At 40.6% G+C, this 22,071-nt stretch overlaps 1 protein-coding gene across 2 annotated transcripts in view; it reads right to left on the reverse strand.

Annotated features, from left to right (window-relative positions):
- ROBO2 (roundabout guidance receptor 2) overlaps nt 1–22,071 on the reverse strand; it is a 581,029-nt gene that overhangs the window by 25,919 nt on the left and 533,039 nt on the right. For both annotated transcript variants that reach the window (XM_019528743.1, XM_019528742.1), the window contains exons 23-24: nt 18,025–18,285; nt 12,487–12,695 (exon numbers count right to left, since the gene is read on the reverse strand). In XM_019528743.1, coding sequence (XP_019384288.1) covers nt 12,487–12,695; nt 18,025–18,285 — 470 coding nt within the window. The remainder of the gene's footprint in view (nt 1–12,486; nt 12,696–18,024; nt 18,286–22,071) is intronic.

Raw genomic sequence — 22,071 nt, forward strand, 5'->3', positions numbered from 1 at the left:
GGGGGGACAGTGGCAGCATTTGGATTCCCTCTTCTCATGTCTGCTCCCAGGCAGAGGGAGGGTGAAAACCCCTGCCACTCCCTGCCCATCTCAGTTGGTACAGCTGTCAGTATTCCTAGCTCTTTCGCAGCCCAGCTCCTTTCGCCCTGGGACAGTGAGGAAAGCAGTAGCAGCAGATGAGGAGGGGAGGGAAGGAGAAAAGAAAGTAGATGTGCTTCTGAGTATGGAGGGGATTCTTATATCCTTTGGGGACTTTTAAAAAGTCCCCAGAGGCCACCATAGCAGCCATACTGTGGGATGGGGGAGGAGGCTGGGAGAAGGGGTGCATCCCACTCTGGCCAAATCCTGGACCCCCCCACCCTGTACAGCAGTACATATGTTGGTAAATAAACATGTGCATCAGCACAAAAGCTGATTTTCCAAGATATGCTTGTCTACATTTGGAGAGAGAAATCATGATTTTGGATTTACTCAACAGTTAGTGAAGATGAATTAGAAATGTGATTAAATACAGACGTGTATGTACAAACTGAGCAGCATAAACTGTTAAGACTTGTCTTGCAAACTCTTTTCCATTATGTATACAAGGTGTCATTTATTAAAGACTGACATCTAAAAGAAAGTAAACTTTAGATTAGGGATTTTTTATGACACCCAAATTGATAGGATACATGTGGGTGGTATTGTAGGCTATTAGAAGGTATCCTGCCAAAGCAAATGAACAAGTATAATGACTAAATACCAATTCAGTTAATAAGAAACCCTCCACCACAAGAAAGAGGGAGAAGAAAAGATTTCTGGGCCACTAACTTTTTGAAAAAAATGGGCTATTTTGTAGTGGTGCAGTAACCAAAGTCTTCTATTGTCAGCAAAGTGGCAGGCTGTAATAACACAGGTTCATGCACTCCTAAAATACAAGAAAAGCAAGTGAAGGGGTCTGTGGAGGTCTGACAGACAGAAAGCGTGTTAAATGCAACAGAGAGTGACAGAGTTTATTTCTGCTTGCCAGAAGAACACACAAAATTGTTATTTTTCCAATAGACTCTCTCTGACTCTGCCTGATGTAAAGAAGCCAAGGTAAGAACAAAGAACGGCTAAACAGAACCTCTTTTGAAAGGACAATTTCTGAACTAACAATCAAGGAGTCACAGAACATCATACAGAAATGAAAGCAAAAAGGCTTAGCAATCTGTATAATGAAACATGAAGAGATAGTATATATATAACTATATTAAGACAAAAGGAAAAAAATGCTATAGTTGAAGAAACTAAAATGAATACCTGAGACCCATATTCAGTAATTGCTAACTGAGACCTATATTCAATAAGATCTTTAAAAACATGCCTGACTTTAAAAGGCATGAGGAGAGCTCTATTAATATCATGGGAAGTTAGCCAAATTGTAAATGTGTGGGCACAGGCTTACGTTAAGCCAGGGGCAGGAATTACATTTGTAACACTGACACACTTGCAGCCCTAGAAAAAGTGAACGCGCAGACGTTTGAGCTGTTTGTAGTGCTACAAAAATAGTGAAAGAGCTACAAAACAGCAGCACTTTGAAAGAGAAATGTAATGGTTTTGTAGCGCTACATGTAACATCTTTACAGTTACATGTAGTGCTACAGGGGTTTGTAGGCCCCCCAGCATCTCACTCTCCACTTTCCCTTCCCTCCTCCAAGGGCAGGGTGGGGAAAAGGGAGGGAGAACAGCTGGCTCCTTGATAACCCTTCCAATGCGAGCTGTCAGTGAGTCCTGCTGGGACCCTGCTACTGCTGCTTAAAGAGTCCCAGAGAGAGGTGGATGCTGATCTGCAGAGCTGGGCAGAGCAGACTGTCATAGCCACTATGGCCATCAGAGTTGCCCCCTGGGAAATACCATCACCACTTGAAGAATCCTGGCTTTTGCAGGTCATTTTAAAGTGGTGGCAGCAGTTCCCACTGCCCTAACATCTGTGCAGTTGCTGAGCACAAAAGCAGGGGAGGCAAGGAGAGCAGTTCTCTTCATCCCTACCATCCACAGGCAGTAGGGGGCTTTAACATCCTGAATGGCAGGAGAGGGGGTAGGTTGTCAGTGATCAGGCTTCCCTAGGGATGGGGGACTCAAGAAGCAGGTCCCTACTGTCCCCTGGCTGGGAAGCTCACCTCTAAGGCCACCATGTAGCTTTCTAGTCAGGGGACTGGCATGTCTGTACACTTTATAAGGCTACACAGTGTTGACGCACTTGTAGCACCACAAATGAATGCCTGCCCAGCCTCAGTAAACTGGCCTTAAGATTTTAAGAATGTATGATATAATAAGAATAAAAGTGTGGTTGGGAAAATTAAAATACATTTACTATTTGTTTATATTATTGAATTTACCTGCTTACCAGTCATTTAGTCATTATATATTACACAATACAGAATTCATAAATACACATATAGGCAGCAAACATACCCACACAGTGGGTGTTTTATTGTAATTGTAATTGTTAATAGGCTATTACAATCAGAGCATCATAGAAAATTAGGATTGGAAGGAATGTCAGGTGGTCATCAACCCCATGCTCAGGGCAGGATCATCTCCAACTAGGTCATTCCAACCAGGGCTTTGTCAAGCTGGGCCTTAAAAACCTCCAAGGATGGAGAATCTACCACCTCTCTCAGTAACCTGTTCCAGTGCTCCACCACCCTTTGAGTGAGAAAGATTTTCCTACTATCCAACTTAAACTTCCCTTGCTGCAACTTGATACCGTTGCTCCTTGTTCTGTCATCTGTCACCAGTGACAACAGTCCAGCTCCATGATCTTTGGAACTACCCTTAAGATAGTTAAAGGCTGCTATGAAACCCCATCTCAGTTTCCTCTTCTGCAAACTAAATAAACCCAGTTCCCTCAGCCTCTAAGTCATGTGCCCCAGCCCCTAAATCATTTTCATTGCCCTCTGCTGGACTCTCCAACTTTTCCACATCCTTTCTATTCTCTGCTATATTGTTATTAACCTGGCTATTCATCAAAGACAGGCTCTTTAAGTGCTAGAGAGCCCTGGGCCCCAAAGTCTTGCACATAAGTACAGAACAAGAAATAGCACAGTCTGATTCTATATATTCTCTATATATACCATCTCAGTCATACGTCAGCTAGATCATGGAAACCATGTGAAGGCATGTAAGAGTAACTCAACCTCCTTGCTGGTTGCCAAATAATTCCAACAGTGGTGATCTTTTTGGTATTATGGCCTCTTAGGTTGAAGTTACACAGTACACTTGAACCATATTAAACCTGTGGAATAGTTGGCAGTGCTAAAGGTAGAATGTGCTGTGAGCAGTTGCAAGTTAAGGGGTAATACCATTTCTTGTCTGCATAGCTCCACCACTAGAGGGTGAGCGGGCAGGCATGGATGCAACTAGGATCCAGGAAACCTGAGCTGTATCCCTACTCTGGCAGGGGGAGGGAGAGGGAAGGTTCAGTGGTGAAAGCATGGAGCTGGGAGCTGCTGGAATATGAAACTGCAGGGAGTTTCTCTGAACCTCAACCCTCTCCCACCACTCCACACCCTAAAATAAAAATGCACGGATCTGTTCAGGGAAGCCCTAGCCTCCATGCCCCCACTTCTCTTCCTCTCAGCATCATGCTTCTGCCACTGCAAGCCTCCTTCTGGCACTGGCAGGGCACTACCTGCTCCTGGGCATTTCTACTTTCTGAGTGGGTGTTATCTGAGACAGTCGAAAGTTCATCCACAGAACAAGAGTGTATCAGTAAGCTGCTCTAAAACTATACCCGAGCTACACCTGAGCTGGAACCTCGAGGTAGAAGTCTCTCTATACTGCAAACACCTTCACAGCTATTTGGGTCCCAGCTTAAATATATGTATTCCACCCAAACCTATATAAATAAAAAAACGTTCCTTTGTTTGACCTTCAACAGTGTGGACTTTCTCCACTGAAGGCCAAGTTTTGCTTTCTGTTCCAGACACTTCAGGCCCAGTTCAACTCTGTTAATCTAATGGTGCCCAATGGCTTCTGTTCTTCGAGTCAGATATATGATTTTCCTTTGAATGCAGTTAGAATAAAAGGTAGTGATGTTCCTTCTCAGATCAACTGTGCACTTTCCAAATAGGATGAAACATGCTATTAGTTTCTTCTTAACATGCAGCTCACTCTGTATTTTGCCAGAGTGCATTTGAGTCTTTATGCTTTCTGGCAACTGTAAATTTTACTTTTGCTGACAGCAGCAGTAAATGCTTTACGCCGAACAAAATCAACTAAGTGAAAATTTGAACTCTGCTTTCTTGCTCCATGAAATACTTTTGGGTGCTAACACAAACAGAATCTGCTTTATTCTTATGTAAAGGTATGGGGGGATAGAGTTGTTAGTCTTTTGTACACTGATTGTTACTGATTTTTCTATTTCCTGATATTTTGCAGGCAATAAAAACTACTTTTCTATTTAAATTGTACATCTGTTGTACTTATTTTAATCTACCCTAACTGGGAAAGGTGCACATAACCAACCTTTATTTTCAAAGAAAGCTGGCCATTGGTCAAGGTGCCTGCAAACAAAAATTGTTGACTACTGATGAGTTACCACGTACCTCCATTTATTTAAGACTTGATGCAGTGAAGCTGTTAGGAACAATTTTTTTTTTTTTTAAAGATTTCAGGCACCCAAGAATATTGTTAGCCACTAAGACGCACCTAGAAGTTATGGGCATTTTTACACACGTGATCCTTGCAGTTGTATAAGTGGTAAAATGCATGTCAGCGCTGAGAAATGGCAGTGGTGTGCTTTTGAACTAGAACACATCGAAGGTGCTTTGATTCAAAAGCGCATCGCTACCATTTTCTGAGCGCTGACATGCATTTCACCACTTATACAACTGCACATGATGCAGCACAGTACGCGTCAGCTCACATGCAGAGCAAACTTGATTAACTGAGTCTGCTTTGAAGCTGCAGATCTCCGGAGCGTTGTGGGACAAAAAAAAAATGTGTGTATAAATGCCCCAAGTGATGAGGAAATTTGTAAAATCCCCACAGCTTGAGCTGTCCTTTAAAAATTTGGCTTTTAGGCTATGACACAGGAAAGAACTTCTAGGGCCTCCATTTGAAGTCAATAGTAATACTTCTTATTGCATTCTTGGGTGCAGAAGCTAGCTTTCAAGGGTTGTTTTTTTTTAAGGAACAATCACTGACTTCAGTGGGAAATCGTGGAATAATGAGAGGTTATGATTGCTGCATTCTTGGGCCAACAAGGAGTAGCAAAATGTGAACAACAGAATGCCAAGTACAAATCTGTATTAATGCCCTGAAAATTAGACCAAGACCAACACTGTACATTATACATTAGTGATATTTTTCCTTGCCAACTATTTAAATTTATAAATATAAAATGAATTCATATGTTCCTAATATTGCCTTTTCTGGCCAAGGAATCTTTAATGAAAGAAGGCAAGCCATCAATCCAAGTTTGACACTTATAGGTCCAAACATAATCGATGTATCCATAAATGTTTAATGAAAAATGAATTTATGCCACTTAGCCATATTTATTTGTGTTTGCATTTTCAATCTTTCTAGGGTTTTTTTCGGTTTCCATATTGCTGAAAGGCACAAAAATTTTAAAAATTTATTCAAGCCGTTAAAGAAGAAATGCGCATAGAACATTAAGTAGTTGCTCAAATGTTGCTGAGCAGTAAAATACTATGATAAAGTGGCATCTTGCTGTGTCTCTATTACATCTTCAGCACTAAAATTAATTTATGATCAGTCATCAATTCATTTACATGTCGTTTTATGCTAAATCTATCCTTGCTGATGAATGCGTATCCCTAGATCCATTAAGCTAGAGTAAAGTCTGTGCTTTATAACATGACCCTGCTAATTGTTGCATTACCATTTTTATGAGATACAAAAACTAGCAGTTTCCTATTTTCTGAGCACATATTTAATCCATGAACCACATTCTTCCTACTAAATGCAATCTGCCTAACTGCCTATAAAGTAAAATCTTTAGAGATATGTATCCTTAAGCAAAGTCAATAGAAATATTGACCGCTGCCTCAGTAAAATATAGTTTAAATAAGTGATCTTGTGTAATTTTCAAGAGTTATTCCATTTGTACTCCAATAAATAACTTTTACCACATAGCTACCAAAGCAAAGTGTTTTTTAATCAAATTAAAAACATGCAAAATAAGGGATTTTTTTTTCTTGGCTCTGTGCTACCCGTCTTGTGGTTATCTTTATAGTTTTATGGTATTTAATTTCTCTTGTCCATGTATGAGTATAGTCTGTTTCAGAATATTTATGTGCAACTTTCAGTTTGTTTTAGCTAAGCAGGTTAAGGTTTGATCCAAGTTTAATAAGTTGTTCCACTCTGCAGGTCTTTTTCTTCAACTCTCACATCAGTGCAGATACATTAGCGCTGAAGATGTACCGTGTCACATTTTTGTTCTTCTTGGTGACGCTACATGGCTGGTGGTTTTAACGGAAGAAAAAACAAAACTTGGTTTGGCAAAGCCTAAGACTCTTTCAACTATTTTCAGTGACAATCAAATCAAAACCTTATATATCATAGTCACACAAAATTAAATCCTTATGTACTATTAGAGTAGAACAAGAATAGAACTGAATAACCATGACTATCCACGTCACTATTATGGCACAAGTCATCACATATATGAACATTATATTAAACTGATCCCGTGCCAGAAAAAGAAAACCCTAAAAATTCCAGTTACCTATACTTCAATGAACCTATTAAGAGATAAAAAATACACTGAAAGTCAAAAAAGCAAAAGTTCTCTTTCAGCTCAACATTTTTATCAGTGCTAGTATCTCAGTAGTCTAACAAACTCTAGAAAATACAGAGGTTAGGGGGAAAGATCACCTGGTTAAAAATAAGTCATCTAATAGTATGCAGAATTTTGCTGGAAACAAATCATACAAAACTAAAAGCTGAAGTTTAACCAAAATCATTAATCCATAGCCAAAATCTAATTCTCCCAGCTTGGGTTTCCCTTGCAGTATCTTGAAAAAAAAGTAATATGTAAACTTTGAATTCCTTTTCAATTTTCATTTTTCTTCATGGCAACATTATATCTCTGTCACCCACAGATAGGAAGGCTTAATAGTGTGGAGTAAAATCTATGTGCCCTCAGTTCAAACTAAAACTATGTAGCTGAGGGATGTGGCTTTAAACAACTAAATGAACACCATGATTTCTAAATTCAGCATTTCCTCAGACAAAGAAGGCAGGTTACTGGTGACAGCTTTGACCCGGGACGTAGTCATAAAAATGGACCCTTCAAGCTCCAACTACATGTTACGCTTAAGGTATGATTAACTAGTTAACCACACTTTAATTAGTCACCTGGCCACATGTATACCCAATTAATGGTATGGTTAAAATGAGGAATAATACATAGTGGGTGCATCCACATGAGATGTTTACTATGGAGCTGCCTAATTAGCTCTGCAGTAAATGTCTCCACATCTACACATGCACACACCAACTGATAAAGCAGGCTAGTATTTGTAAATACAAGTATTATTTCTCCAGAGGTTTTTTTGTGCATAGCAGCATACATGTAGACACTGCCCAGCTGGCTGGGGTATGAGGGCTGCCTGCTGGCTAGCCCTGTACTTAAGCACACTCATACCCTAGGCAGACCCTCAGCAGCACACTGAACCCTGTCAGAGCAGCCCTGGGCTGCTTTCAGCTGGGGCCATTCCAACTGGATTCAATGTGCTGCTCATGAAAAATTTCTGGAACAATATACTCCAGAGTTTTTTTTCCTCATGGGCACACATTCCAATAGCATGCCCAGGAGCAAAAAGCTCCAGAGCCCTGGACTTTATTTGTGCATGTTAATTGCACATATAGATGTGCTCAGTTATTCCACAAAACATGAGTAATAAATTTGTAGCTGCTTCCTATCAGACCATTAAATAAATGTGTGGGCAGGGGCTTATAGGAATGGTAGCCTTGTAAACTGATCAGTGTTCCCAGCTAGGGAGACCCAAGTGCACCCCTGAACCTGGGGACCCCTGAGAGGGTTCTCCACCACAGGGGGGTCCCACATCCCCCCACAGATGGAAGACCACATCTTCTACAATCTCCCAACTGCATAGGTGCCCCATGCATCCCTGAGCACAACAGTTACAACAGTTGTAATCTCCCGGGTGTGTGGGGCACCCCGGCAGCTGGGAGCCCTGTCAGCCACAGAAGGCTGCTTCTTGCCAATGCACCAGCAATAAGGTGTGATGGGATCAGTTGTGTGATCCCACAATCGCACCTTCTTTCATACACGTGTTGCATGGCAAAACAGACCATTGTGTGGATCATGCACTAGATCCCATTGCACCTTTACCTGTATGTGTACAGGGGCCCTCAGATTTCAAAAGAGCTCTATGAAGGTGTGTGAGGGACCACTGTATGCAGAAAAACTTGTTGATACTGGGTTTACATCTTTACACCCATCCTCCTTTCCTCAAAAGACTTCTCTTGTAAATATATTTTTAATTTTTAAGCTTTATTTCTTTTTTCTGTTTTATTTTGAATAACAACATTTCTTCCTCAGTAAAAGTAATACATTATGGTTTTAAAGTACTAAATTCCATTAACATATGATCAGTTGACTGTAATCAAATTTCTTTAGAAAAATTATTTATGATGTTTTTTGCAGTTTTACTACTGACCACAAAGTTTTGGAGCTTTATCTAATTTTCTACCTAATTAATGTAATGTAATTACAAGGCATATCATAGTCACCATTAGGAAGCTAAGGCATGAATTTCAATCTCTATTCTGCACAAAATCACCAAGTGCACATTGTCCAGTGCCTTTTTTTTTTTTTTCCAAAAATCTTGTTGGTCTAATAAAAAATATCATCTCTACCATGAGTCCTGATTTCATGTTTATGTGGGAAACATGGTATCTAGTTGGATTGCTCCAGACTGGTTGCCTCCTAAACCAGCAACATTGTAGCCTCATTCACCTGGCACAGCTGAAAGATAGGTCTAATCAGCCTGCCCATGGCACTGTTGGGAGATAGCCTTACTGCTTCCAGTTTCAGAGTCACCCCACTGAAGCAGTGTGGCATGCCTGAAGATACTGTTTCCAGACACAGTAGGCACATCTACATGTGAAATTAATGCAGGGCAATAAACTCTGGTGCATATTACATTGAGGTTTTTTGCTCCCAGACACCATGTTTACATGTGAACCTGGGACTGCAGCACATTGAGCTGGCTTTGAGCAGCCCTGGCTGGCAGGGAGCCCAGGGCTGCTCTGACCCAGCTCAACATAAGGCAGAGGGGCTGGATGGGATATACGGATGCTCCACTGTGGGGATAGCTGGTTGGCAGCTCCTACACTGAAGCACCTTCATGCCCCAGCCAGCCCCATCAACTTTTACACGTGTGTTGCCGTGCACTAAAGAACACTGGCATAGGACAGTACTTGTGTTTACAAGTACTAACCTATGGCAGAGTTTATTAGTCTACTGTGGCCTAATAGGACTGCATGTATAGATAATAAGACTTTACAGTGGAGCTTCTGAGGCAACTCTGCTGTAAACCTCTTGTGTAGAGGCACCCAGTAGGTTTACCATGCAGACATACCATGCAAACCATGCAACATGTTGCATTCTGTGGCATAAAGGTATTATAAACACCTACAAAGAATATTCATATAAGAAGTTAGTGTAGAAAACCTAATGGGCTGTAAATTCACATCTGCAGCCATATTGGAAGACCCTTTCTAGAGAAACACCAAGAAAAATCCAAATATTTACAAATGTGTCCTGTCAAAGGGGTTTAATTCTGTGGTGTGTCAAATGCATAGCACTAAAACTTTCACTTGCCACTAGATGAAACAGATTAGTAGTCTCAGCTGAACAGACAAGGTCTGAATCAGCCTCAAAGACCTAACCATCATCGTGTTAATCCTAAAGTTGGTCTAACCAAACACTGCCAAGATATACTGATAAGGCATAGTGAATAAGCTCGTATTTCTGCTGGCTTTCTTTTATATTCTGAGGACTTCATAATAAGGGAATCTCAAACTAATATTATCAGAAGTGAATTTACAAAAAACAAAAAGAACAAAAACACTTTTTGGTGTTCAATAAATGTTGTTTTCTTACTCTTTAGTTACTGGCCACTATCTTTCTCAGACTTTTAAAGTGTTCAATATTATTATAGAAGTGCAAAAATGTTATGAAAATTCATCCTCCCTCCCCCCCTAAAAATGCTAGTCCTAGTCACCTAAAACCTAATGCAAATAAAGACTTTGTATTTTGCAGTGGAGACATACTGTTTTTTAGAAATATACTTACTTGGTTTTACTGTTTTCCTGGAGTTTAGAAAACATTAGGATTACACATTTCAACAACAAATATATCAGGCAATTTGAAACTTCATTGAAACAATGCTCTGCACATTCATTGAACATCCTTAACATCAATAAGCCTGTTCTCAGATGTTATAGAAAACATATAACAACATTTCCCTACTCTGATCCATGCCCTCCCCAAATTATCAAAATATTATCCTTTAACATATTTTCCATTATTTTTGAGAAACCCAAATCCAAGACAAAAAAATGAGACTCTGATCACACTTCCCCATATACTTATTGAAGAAAGCAGAACAGAATGTGTTATGTAGATGTTGGTGATGTTATAAATTAACTGGACTAAACAGATGCAGGTAATGTAAAATTTGTTCCCAAAAGTACACCTTCACAGATTGAGATTTTTAATACACCAATAATTAAGCAGTATTTTAAACTAGGATACTAATTTTGATTTGTATTCATAAAAACACCAACTGTATTATTGTAATGAACACAGAGGTACATGAGCTGAGCTTCAGCAGCAATACAGAAGTCCTTAATTTTATTCATATGAGACAGAGTAGGATGGCAATAAAACTAAAAATGTAAATGTGAAAATGCTCATTTTCTGATTTATAGATATATATCAACACTGACATAGTAATACATACTAAAGGGACAATATATAGTAACCTGATTTTTTTATTTATTCCCGTATTATCATTGTAAAACCTTTACTGCAGTCCTAATGGAAAGGCTTCAGAGACATTAGCAAGATACGCAAAAATATGTAAAATTACAGCCTGAAAGATATTATACTAGAAATTCAGGCAAAATGGCTTAACATACTCATGCACTAATAAGTCAATCTTCTGAATTCAGTGATTTAAATTTTAACTTTAGAGCCTTCACTTGGATCTGGATTTCAAATCACAGGAGTAGAGCTACAGTCCTTAAATCTTAATCACATGTCCCAGGCCAAGGGAAAATCTGGAAAGTAGGAGACAGTGACACAGCATTTAATTCAAGAAGGGAAACAGAAGAAAATGATAGGCCACAATGCTTTATCACTCTCATATTCCCACCTCTACTGGTTGGAAATGCAATATGTTTTCCAAGCCATCATGTATAGATAATGGTGTAAAATCCTTAGAACTAGCAAGGGAGGGGAAGTGAGATGAAATTAAGCAGTGCTACATTAATATCTTCTCATTGAGCAAGTATATCCTGAAGGTATACCTAGAAATTAGTGCTCTCCCATAAAGATCAATGACTGCAGAAACATGAAATATTTTTAATGAGCTATGGAGATCATGCCTTTTTGGGTTTTCAATAGAGCTAAATCATCATAGATCAGGACATTAAGTACAGGTCCTCTTTCAGCTTAAAGACGAGTTTGCAGATATATGTGCAAGATATCATGATGCTTATGTAAAGACAGCCTTTTTTCCAAACACTGCATGACTGCCTTTCTCTCAATGACAGCAATTTAACTAATTCAGATTCTATGAAATAGCTTAGCATGCATTTTCAGGTCCCTTTTGATGAACCCAGTTGTAACTTTTCTAGGCATGCAAGGAATAAGAAGCTGTGAACAAAAAGTTGACAGAATAATTAAATGTCTTTACCGAAAAGGAACAATTACTGAACCCTGCAATATGAAGTGGGTACAGAATATATATTTCACCTCCATATATGTTGTCTTCAGTCTACAAATAAATGTTGTGCTGATCTAAGCAAGTTTATTATGAAAAGTCTTTTAACCTCTGTGTTCATCAGTGAATGCTTTTACATAGTAAAATATCTAGAAGCATTTTATGATAGCATTTACTTTTATGCTATTCCTGATGTACAAACTATATCATTTTTAAGTCAAGCTTTCCCTCTTTATGTAATAGACTTGCTTCCCCCGTACAGTGAACTTATCATGAAAGCGAGGATATAATTGAGTTTTCTTTAAAGCTTTTTAAAATTCATGAATTTTCTTATCATTTTTCAGCAAAGCAAAAGTATTTTCAATCTGTCTTTAACTTTAGTGTTTAATATTAACACATTTTAAATGTTATAGAAATAGAGTGGAATATTTTTTTTTGCTTAAAAAGTGTTTGAATTAGTATGAGATTTAACCTTACCAACAGGTTGGTTTCACTGTTAAACGTGCTTGGTTACCTGTCACAGAGCTGTCTAGATTGTCCATACTGGATCCTGGTGTATGCTCTAGACCTCTTAGTGGCCTAGTTATTTCTATAGCTTCCTCTTCAATATCATCCTCATCATCATCTGGAACATCTGTTTCTAAATCTGAAATAAAGCTTCCAGATACATATCCCAGTGGTGGAACTGGAGCCTGAGGAGGTTGAGTATTGCTTTGGATATGCCTATAGAACAAACAGAAAAATACTGTTAAGAGGCTTGCAAGATGTTGCTTTATTTGTACATAAGGATGTAAATCTTTGGTACATCTTGAAAAAATATTTACAAAGATACTTGGTTTTTTTTTACTAAACAGTTAACTTCTATATCCAACTTTGCCATTTATCTGGCTTCTGTTACCATGGTACTTCAGCAGTTCACAGCCTTTAACATATTCCTCTTCACAATAACCTCCAAGATATAGGGAAGTGCTATTGTGCTCATTTTATAAGGCATGGACAGGCAAAATACTTTGCTTTAAAAGAGGACTGGGAATTTACCACGATTTAGCTGATTCAGCTATAAATGCCTGCTGTTCACTTTCTCCTGTAGTAAGTAGAAGCTAAACCGTAAAAGTTTATTCCCCTGCTTTATTTAGAGCAAACCCATTGCAATTTAGCTTTACTTATGGTATGACAGTAGGAGATAGATGAAATAGTTACAACCAATCAGCTGATATAAATTCATTAGTGGTGAGTTTCCCTGCACTCCTTGAAGTGGTATAATTGCTCATTTACTCACACCTCCAGATAAGGAACCAAGACACAGAGAGACGATTTGTTCCCTAAAGAGTCTGTGGTAAACACGGTCTCTTGAACCACAAGTTTGTGCTCTAATCACTGATCTATACTTTTCCTGTATAGGACAAAACCCTCTATTTTATGCTTGGGTTGTTTTACTCAAACTGTTATTAAATAGAATTCAGACTGAATAATTAATAAAGGACAGAAGAAATTTTCATGCTCCATTGCTTCTGAGAGGCAATATTTAATTCGCTCAGTTAAAACTACCCTATTTTCTTATGTTTATTGTGCCCCAGAATAAGAGGCGTACCTTGTTTTTGAAAACCACAATGAAGAAAAAAAAAGACTTGTTCTTGTAGTAAGTAACTGAGTAGCAGCAGCTAGGGAGGTAACCTACCCATGGGGCAGGTGCAGACATTACTTTAGTTTTTGCCCAGTTAAGTAGGAGAAACTACTGTTGCCATATTTCCTTGCATATAATGCGTGTTCAACTATTTAGTCACTGGTTTGGGGGAAAATGCTGCGAGGTGTATGTAAGAAAATACAATGATTTAATTGAGGCATAATCAGATGGATATGTATATCACTACTTCTGACTGACAAACCAAAAAAGGATCAGGAAGTCCAATACAAAAGGAATAGCCATTATGCAGTGTCCTCCACAGCATGGTAAGTATAAAGCTACCTGACATTCCCACAAATTGTCTTGCAAAATGGACCATACTACTCCTGAACCTTGTTCTAGAAACAGCAGGAAAGTCAAAGCTAATGAATGTTCATGTGGTCACAGGACCTGATTCAAATTAATGAAGCATTCAGATTCCTTTTTTTTTTTTGCTGTCATGCTCAGATAGTAGAGTAAATGACAGTTGTCAACCGTGTGGCCAACTAGATTTAACAGTTTTCTTTTTGATGAGAACTTTACAGTGTGTTATGCCTATCCATCCATTATAGTACACTAGCTTTCTTTTTTGTTATTCAAATAGTCTTCCTTTTGTTTTAATAGTGAATCATGGTAGTAAAAGATTTTGTAGGATTTGGAGCACTTAATGGTAAATGTTATACACCAGGGAAACTGAAGTCTCTTTTTACCTTAGTGTAGTTAAAATGAGCTTGTTTTTGCAAATCATATGCAGATGAGATTCTTCTATCCTAATTCCTTTCCTTTATAGTTCATAATTTTTCATTCTCCAGTTTGGAACATGGGTGCTTTGGTCAGTAAGATAACTTTGAAGGGAACTATTGACAAACAGCATGATTATGCCCCAATTAAGCACAGTACTTAAGAAGGTGCTTAACTTTAAGTATGGGGTGGAACAACTGAAGTAATTGAGACTTCAGGCATACTTACAGTTAAGCATGTACTTAAAAGGTTTGCTGGATCATGGCCCCAATTACTATGTATTTTTTCCAGTAATCTCTAATACTTAAATCTCCAGTCAGTTCATCTCTAAATTTCATTCCCAGTATTCCTGAAGTAATTAATCAGACTCCTTTTTAGCTCCTTTATTTTCTTTCCAAAACAGCTAAGAAAATGAAGTACCAAATCTTCCTTTCTAATAGCATGATTTAATTCCTATAAGTCAATGACAGTGATACTCCATTGATTTTGAAGCATGGTAGATCAACTCTTTAAGAGAGCAGAACATATAGGGCTGTGTGGTAGAAAACCACAGAGCAACCACATGTCACACAACTGCTATAAAATCATCTCTCTCTACTGGAAGCACTGCAGGTTTACTATATTAGCCAGAAATCTATTACTAAATCCCAGTGAGAATAGGAAAATCTGTTCATTTCCTATTACAGATGATATTTTCCAGGGTTTCCTGCTCAATTACCATGGACTTTCGCAGGAGTGATTTTGAAATCTGTGAATTGCTAACTATATTAGGAAAGCCCATGATTGACTTTCTGTAGCCACTCCAGCAAAGGGAACAACACCCAGATTCTCTGCTGCAAGATGCTTTGCTGGCAAGAGTCTTACTGTGTTATCTGACACCAAAATAGCACCTGCAGTTTGTCAGCTATGGAAGCGTAACAGCTGCAAAGCACAGCCAAATTGACTGCATAACCAGGGCATGCATCTGTGCGCTGGCTTTGAACTTAGATATCTAGAATAGACCAAGCATAGCTGTTTCCTGGGATTTGGATCTGTTCTGTGGGCAGACTGGGGCCTCTGTTTGGCAATGTGGAACTGCACTGGGGCCTAAGTATCCTGTTGCTTCAATGCAGCTTGCAAACGAGCCTCGAGGCTTGCTGAGTGCCAAGGGAAAACAGCTGGCTTTGATTTGGCACCTGCTGCCTACCTGCCTGTTCAATTTATGGTGGCTTCTGCTAAATAAAGTTGTGGCCTTTGTCTGCCAATGAAGCATGTCTGCTTCTTTACTGGCAGAGTGCCATTCAGCCACTAGCTGTACTTTATCCTCTGAGATTCTCAGCCTCTTTTTTTTGTCTGGATGGAAATGTTTTAAAAGGACAACTGCCACTTAAGGGACATCCAAAAAGCAACTGACCTTCAGTTCTACCCCCAGTCCTGTGCAGCTGGAAAGTTCTTTTTGAGTCCCCAAAGAGATTTCTCTGTTTGTTTTATAAGGAAAATGTTACAGTGATATTTGCTTGCCCTTCTTTAAATAGGCAAAAACCAGTCTAAGATTCCAGCTCTGTTCTATAAAATTCAACTTCTGCCTTGCTGTTTTTGTCTTCTTTCTTGGTATCAAAATTAGAGGGGTTATTTCACTGTACTGTCAAAACTGTCAGGGTAGACTAGGAGGATAGGGACACAAATTACACATAAACCAGTTTAAGTGATCAGAAACTGGTTTAAATGTAACACAACAGAAGTTCAGTGCATATAAACCAGTTTCAAAATGCCCAAAACTGGTTTAAGATAAACCCAGTTGAATGTAGTATCAGGCTGAGCTGATTGAGGTCAAACTGGTTTATGGAACTTCGGTCCCAGACCCCTTCCTAGCTGAAGTTAAATCAGAGTCCCCCAGCATCCCAGAATGCACTGCAGCTCTGGGCTGGACTGTCTGCTTCAGACAGAAAGGCTGGCCCTGCCTCTCTGCTCTTTAGCCAGGGCAGGGGTAGGGGCATGACCCCCTAAAGCAGAGGGGGCAGGAAAGGGGTTTATTCCCTATCCTTCCCCTCTGTCACTGCAGGACCTCAGTCACTGTCTCCGTCACTTGCCCCTGACCAGGCAGACCCTGGCTGGGGTTCTCCTGTGGGAGAGGGGAAGGAGGGAGGAATAAACCACCTCCCTTCCCCCTTTGCCCCAGCTGGCCATGCTGACTGGCATTTGGCCACAGCCCTGGCCCCACTGCTGGAGCAGAAAGGGTTGGGGGCCCCAACAGGGGACCCAGGGAACACAAGCCTCTTCCCAGTGGGAGGGCTGTGCTGCAGGTGGGAGTGGGGTAGGCAGAGCTGCCGCAGCCTGCATGGGGTAGGCAGTGGTAGCAGCCAAATTCTGAGGTGGCCATAACCTCCCAACCCCACCCAGCACTGCTTATGCCACCTCTCACCCTGAGCAGCCTGCAGCACCTCTGCCTGCCCTGCCCCTTCCAGGAAGAGGCTTGCACTCCCAGGAGAAGCCATCACTGCTCCAGTGTCAAGGCATGGCCAGATGCCAGACGGCATGGCCCCCTCAGGCAAAGGGGCCAGGAAAGGGGTTTATTCCTCCCTCCCTGCCCTCTCCCACTGCGGAACCTCAACCAAAGTCTGCCTGGCCAGGGGCGAGTGGCAGAGATGGCAGCTGGGGCTAGCAAACACCTAATGGGAGAGGGGAATAAACCCTCTCCCTGCCCTTTGCCTGAGGGGGCCATGTCAGGCCAGTGTCTGGCCATGCCCTTGCCCCTGCTGCTAGAGAGATAAGGTGGGGAGACTCTGAACAGGGCTGCTTTGCCCTGGTCAGGCAGGCCCTGGCTGCAGTCCCACTGGGGGGAGAAGGATGGGAGGGGGAATAAACCCCCACCCCTCACCCCCTTCACTGTAGACAGCCACGCCAGTCCATCTGGGGTACTTGCAGGTCAGGGTGGGGGTTTAAAACCCTCCCCAATCATACTCAGACCTGACAGAGCCTGGCCACACCCCCACCCCCTCCAGCTCAGCATCCCTCGGCCACTGTGCAAAGGAATGGAAGGCTCGCTGTAGCCCCACCGGCTCATGGCCTGAGTCACTGCAGGCATGTGGCTGCATTTCTGGAATCAAAAATGAATGTCTATTCACTTGCTTGCTGGTTCAATCTACACAGGTTAGACTAACCTGCGAAACTGAATCAATTCAGGCTCAAGCATTTTCAATATCAGTACTTAGCCTTATTCATTCACACATGAAGATATTTTTTTTTGTGGAGGTTTTGAAGGTGAATGATTAGATGGTGTTTTAGTGTTTAAATGGTGATTTAGTGTTTCATCAAGTTAAGTTTTCAAAAATGTATGTTATTTGCCATCCTAAAAACAAAATATTCTGAAATGTATGAATGATGATTACTTGCTGAAGGGAGTTAATCTGTTTACTATATACCTACATTTTAGATATTGCCTGTGGATGTGGTGTATAGCAAATGTTTGACATACTTCTTTGGGCTGTGGTTTCAAAAATGTACAGGAAGTTTTAGAGTCTGGGTTACATTTTATTGAGATAGATTTTCTCAATTTCAATGTATAGTTTCAGATACATTCTTAACTGCTGTTATAATGATTTTGCCATTGGGCAATATATTATTCTTTTTTCATCTTCCAAATGGCATATGCCTAATTCAGACATTTACCACGTTTGCTTTGCTATGTCAAACTGGTAGACCCTGGTTAATTCTTCAAGATGGGCTTGAAGCATTGGCTGCATTTCCTCTCGTGGAGACGGTGTGAGTGTTGCAGTAGACTGTTGTCCAAAGGAGATTGCAGGTGAGGAGGCCACCCCTCGGACAGGAGGCGTAGGGACTCTGTCATCATCTTCTTCAAGCTCATCCTCCATGCCCTGATGTAAATACGTTTGAACTGGCAAAGGGGGACACCAACCATCACTGTCATATCTGAAATAAAGAAAATGTAAATTGATTACCTGTCAAATCCAGTTACTTATGCATACCTGAGGGGTAGATAGGGATCTTAGATTAGAATACCACTCTGGCATGCTGTTTATAGGCACAGCAATAATTGCTGAAATTCTTCATCTTTGTTTTCTTTGTTTAATTTCCCCCTTAATAGCTAAGCAATTTGAACAAGATTTGCAACAACAAACCACATGTCCATTATCACATTTGTTAATGCTGATTAGATAATGTTACCCTCACAATTACGAAAGGAAATGAACTAACTCACTTTCTGGACTATTAAGCTAGGAGATTTGCATTAAAGATGTACCTGCATCAAGACATGAAAGCCCAAACTGCTCATTAAAAGGCAGAGGATGAACTCCAGTAATTTAGACAGAGCACTTTCTTGCTTGCACCCCCCCCTTAGTAAGCAGATGTTAAATCTCTGCTTGCATCCCCAAAACAGTGACTAGGAATGTTGGACTGGTCCAAGAGCAGTTTGGAAGGCTTGTAGTTACCATTATTACACATTTAATTGGTTACTGAACCCTGTGACTGGAAAGACAAGCTGTCTTTTCTCTTGCTGTTATGTGACCAGCTGGATGTTTTACTACCACTGATGTGACCGCCCCCCACCATATATGGATGTAGAAGAGTGGGGAGGGATCATGATAGCTGCCTATGATCATTTGACCTAAACTGAGATCCCTTCTAGCACAGGCCTGAGCTGAGCACTAGGGTCCAGAGTTGGGCCTGACTGTTGCAAAGGAAAGAAAAATGGGGGGGGGGGCATGGGTTAAAATATAAACATTTTACTTTATTTGTAGTTTAACAAGTTTTGTTTTCAATGAATTAAATTTCAATGCATTCAAGTTACAGTGTCTACAGAAACTGTCCTCGTTGCACGTCTGTACACTAAATGACATAATACATACACATAGCAGCAACATCCCCCAAAGCTGGCTGGAAGGTTGAATAAGATGGTCTAAAGGTATTGTTGGCACTTACTGAGTACCTGAGAATAAGAGAACTTACCTAGCCTCATGCTACTATAGAACTTATGGTGTAAAATCCTGTCATGTATATTCTCGTTCTCTCTCCTTTTTTCTCAATTCCATACTTTATTATGCTGATTTTTTCTTTTTAAATAGACACAAGAGAAAAGAAGTCCATACTGACTTCCTGGAGATGCATTAATGAGCTCTGGGTACATTTGTCTGGTGACCCTACTTGTTTCAAATGACCCTATAACCAGTTTGAGGGTCTGTTTTTTAAGATCTGAAGACTCTCCATAGGTTCTCTTTCTTCACATGATTTTTGAAGCTGTAAAGCTGTAGCTGTAAAACCCTTGGGTTCAGTTGGGATACTGAAACCCTTTGCAATTTTAATTTTAAATTCCTGTACAAATTTCTGCCAGAAAAAAGGTTAAAAAACCAATAGTGCTACAAAGTAACTTTATCTGGTATACCTTGCTTGATTTTGGAGTCTATGAGAGTACAGTACAGCAGAATAAAAAATGGCCAATATCCATATTCTTTTTTTTCCTGTGTAAGTGCAATTGACCAAAATGTGTGGCATTTTCTTCTACCTACTTGCTAAATATAAGCATCTGAGTATTAGCAGGGATTTCTGACCAGGGTAATTAAATCCACATCAGAAATCTGTTTTAGTAAACATGAGACAGATTTTACTGTTCCTGTTACTGTTACGTTATCTATTACTGTTGCCATATCAGTCTTTTGTTTTTAATCTCACATTCTTATTTGTAAACAAGCTAGCTAATACTCCCTATTGATATATTGACAGGGTGGCCATCTTTTTGTAATATTGAACAGGCAAGACAGACGACATGATAGGTGTTACCACAATGAAACATAAGGCTTTCAGACAAGAAGGAAGATCTGTCCCTTCTGTTATTGTCCATAAAATCTTTTTTTGATTTAAAAAGGTATTTACCTCCATTACTTTTACTCAAGAAACAATTCAGCTACCCATTACACTGATATCACATGACTAATAAATATTTCCTGCATAGGAAGAAGTGGGTGGGCGTACACAAGATGTTTTACTGCACATTAGACCAATCCAATGTACAGTAAAGTGTCACCCTCTACACATGTGCAGCAATTACTGTGCAGTAGATTAGTCTAATGCACTGTTTTCTAGTACATATAGATCCAGGTACTAGAAATCAGCGCATTAAAATAATATGCTGACATGAATGTGTAGATGCTGACCAGGAGCAAACTGCAGTTTCTGTCCATTCTTTGAGCTATCTTCAGTCTAGCACCCCATATTGCTCCCCATCTCGAAAAAAACAACAACAAAATGTTAAGATAGACACAAGTTTACTGAATATTGTTACTGTGCACATCTACACATACAATTAATGGATCTCAATTTTCTGCCACATGGAGATTGGGATGGGTTCTGAGCTCCACATGTGAGGCAGCCGCCTGGCAGGTGGGACAGCTTTCCCCTACCCCAAAGAGCTCAGGACACATGTCCCCTGCCAGCCCAGTGCTGGTACCAGGGTGAGCCTGGACCTCCCCCTGACTGCTGAAGGGTGGCAGAGCACGGCAGGAGCAGCCCTAGACTGAACTGTCCGACTGAGAGCAAATTTGCTCCTGACAGGCATACATTCAGATGCATGCAAGGTGCAGTATAATGGATCTGAATTCTCTGCACAGAAAATTCAGGCACATTAATTGCTCATGCGTCCAGTAACAATCAGTACACTTGTTTCTGCCTTAAAAGTTTGTTCCCCCACCCAAGATGGGGAGCAAGAAGGGTGCTGGACTGAAGACAGCTTAAAGAATAGATAGAAACTGCAGATGGGAATATGGATAGTATTCATAGAAAAACAGCTAAATGAGGAAAGCTTCATAGGAAAGGAATGTGGTATGGTAATACACTCAGGCAAACTGACCATCTGAATAACTTAAATAATAATCCAAGACATACATTTCTTTGGATGGTAATGTTTGTTTTCTCAATTGAGAATGGGCACATTCCTTCCTGGATAATGAAGGGGTAAAGAGTTCACCTCAGAGAGCCTTCACACCTATCTTATTATCCCCACTCCTTTGCATGTTGGAACTGACAGGGATTCATTAACTTATTTGAGTGAAGAACAGAGCAGAGCTGTGGACGCATCTCCACATGCTTAGTAAGGTGACACAATAAACTCTGCGTGTATTGTGCTGGTATTTATTGCTCCCAGGTACCGCATCTACATGTGTGTCTGGGATCGCAGCACATTCTGCTGGGTTGGAGCAGCCACTTCTGGCAAGGGTCCCAGGGGATAAGCCTGCCAGCCCAGCGCAGCTCCCCACCTATCTCAACATGGTCCAGAGGGGCTGGCTGGGGCACAAGGGTACTCCAGGATGGGGCTAGCAGGTAGGCAGCTCTTGCACAGCTGTACCCTCATGCCCCAGCCAGAGTTTACACAAGCACTTGTATGGAATAAAAAATTCCACAGCAGGATAATACTTGCATGTACAAGTACTACGCTGCTGGGGAGGTAAGTTTTCATAGTTTTCATAGTTTCATAGACATTAGGGCTGGAAGGGACGTCGGGAGATCTTCGAGTCCAGTCCCCTGCCAGGAAGGGCAGGAAGTCAGCTGGGGTCATAGAATCCCAGCAAGATAAGCATCCAATTTACTCTTGAAGGTGTTCAATGTAGGTTCTTGAACCACCTCCGCTGGCAGACTGTTCCAGACCTTGGGGGCTCGGACAGTAAAGAAATTCTTCCTTATGTCCAGCCTGAAACAGTCTTGCAG

This window comes from Crocodylus porosus, unplaced genomic scaffold (assembly GCF_001723895.1).
Source record: "Crocodylus porosus isolate Cpor-Errol unplaced genomic scaffold, CroPor_comp1, whole genome shotgun sequence".
Classification (NCBI taxonomy): Eukaryota; Metazoa; Chordata; order Crocodylia; family Crocodylidae; genus Crocodylus; species Crocodylus porosus.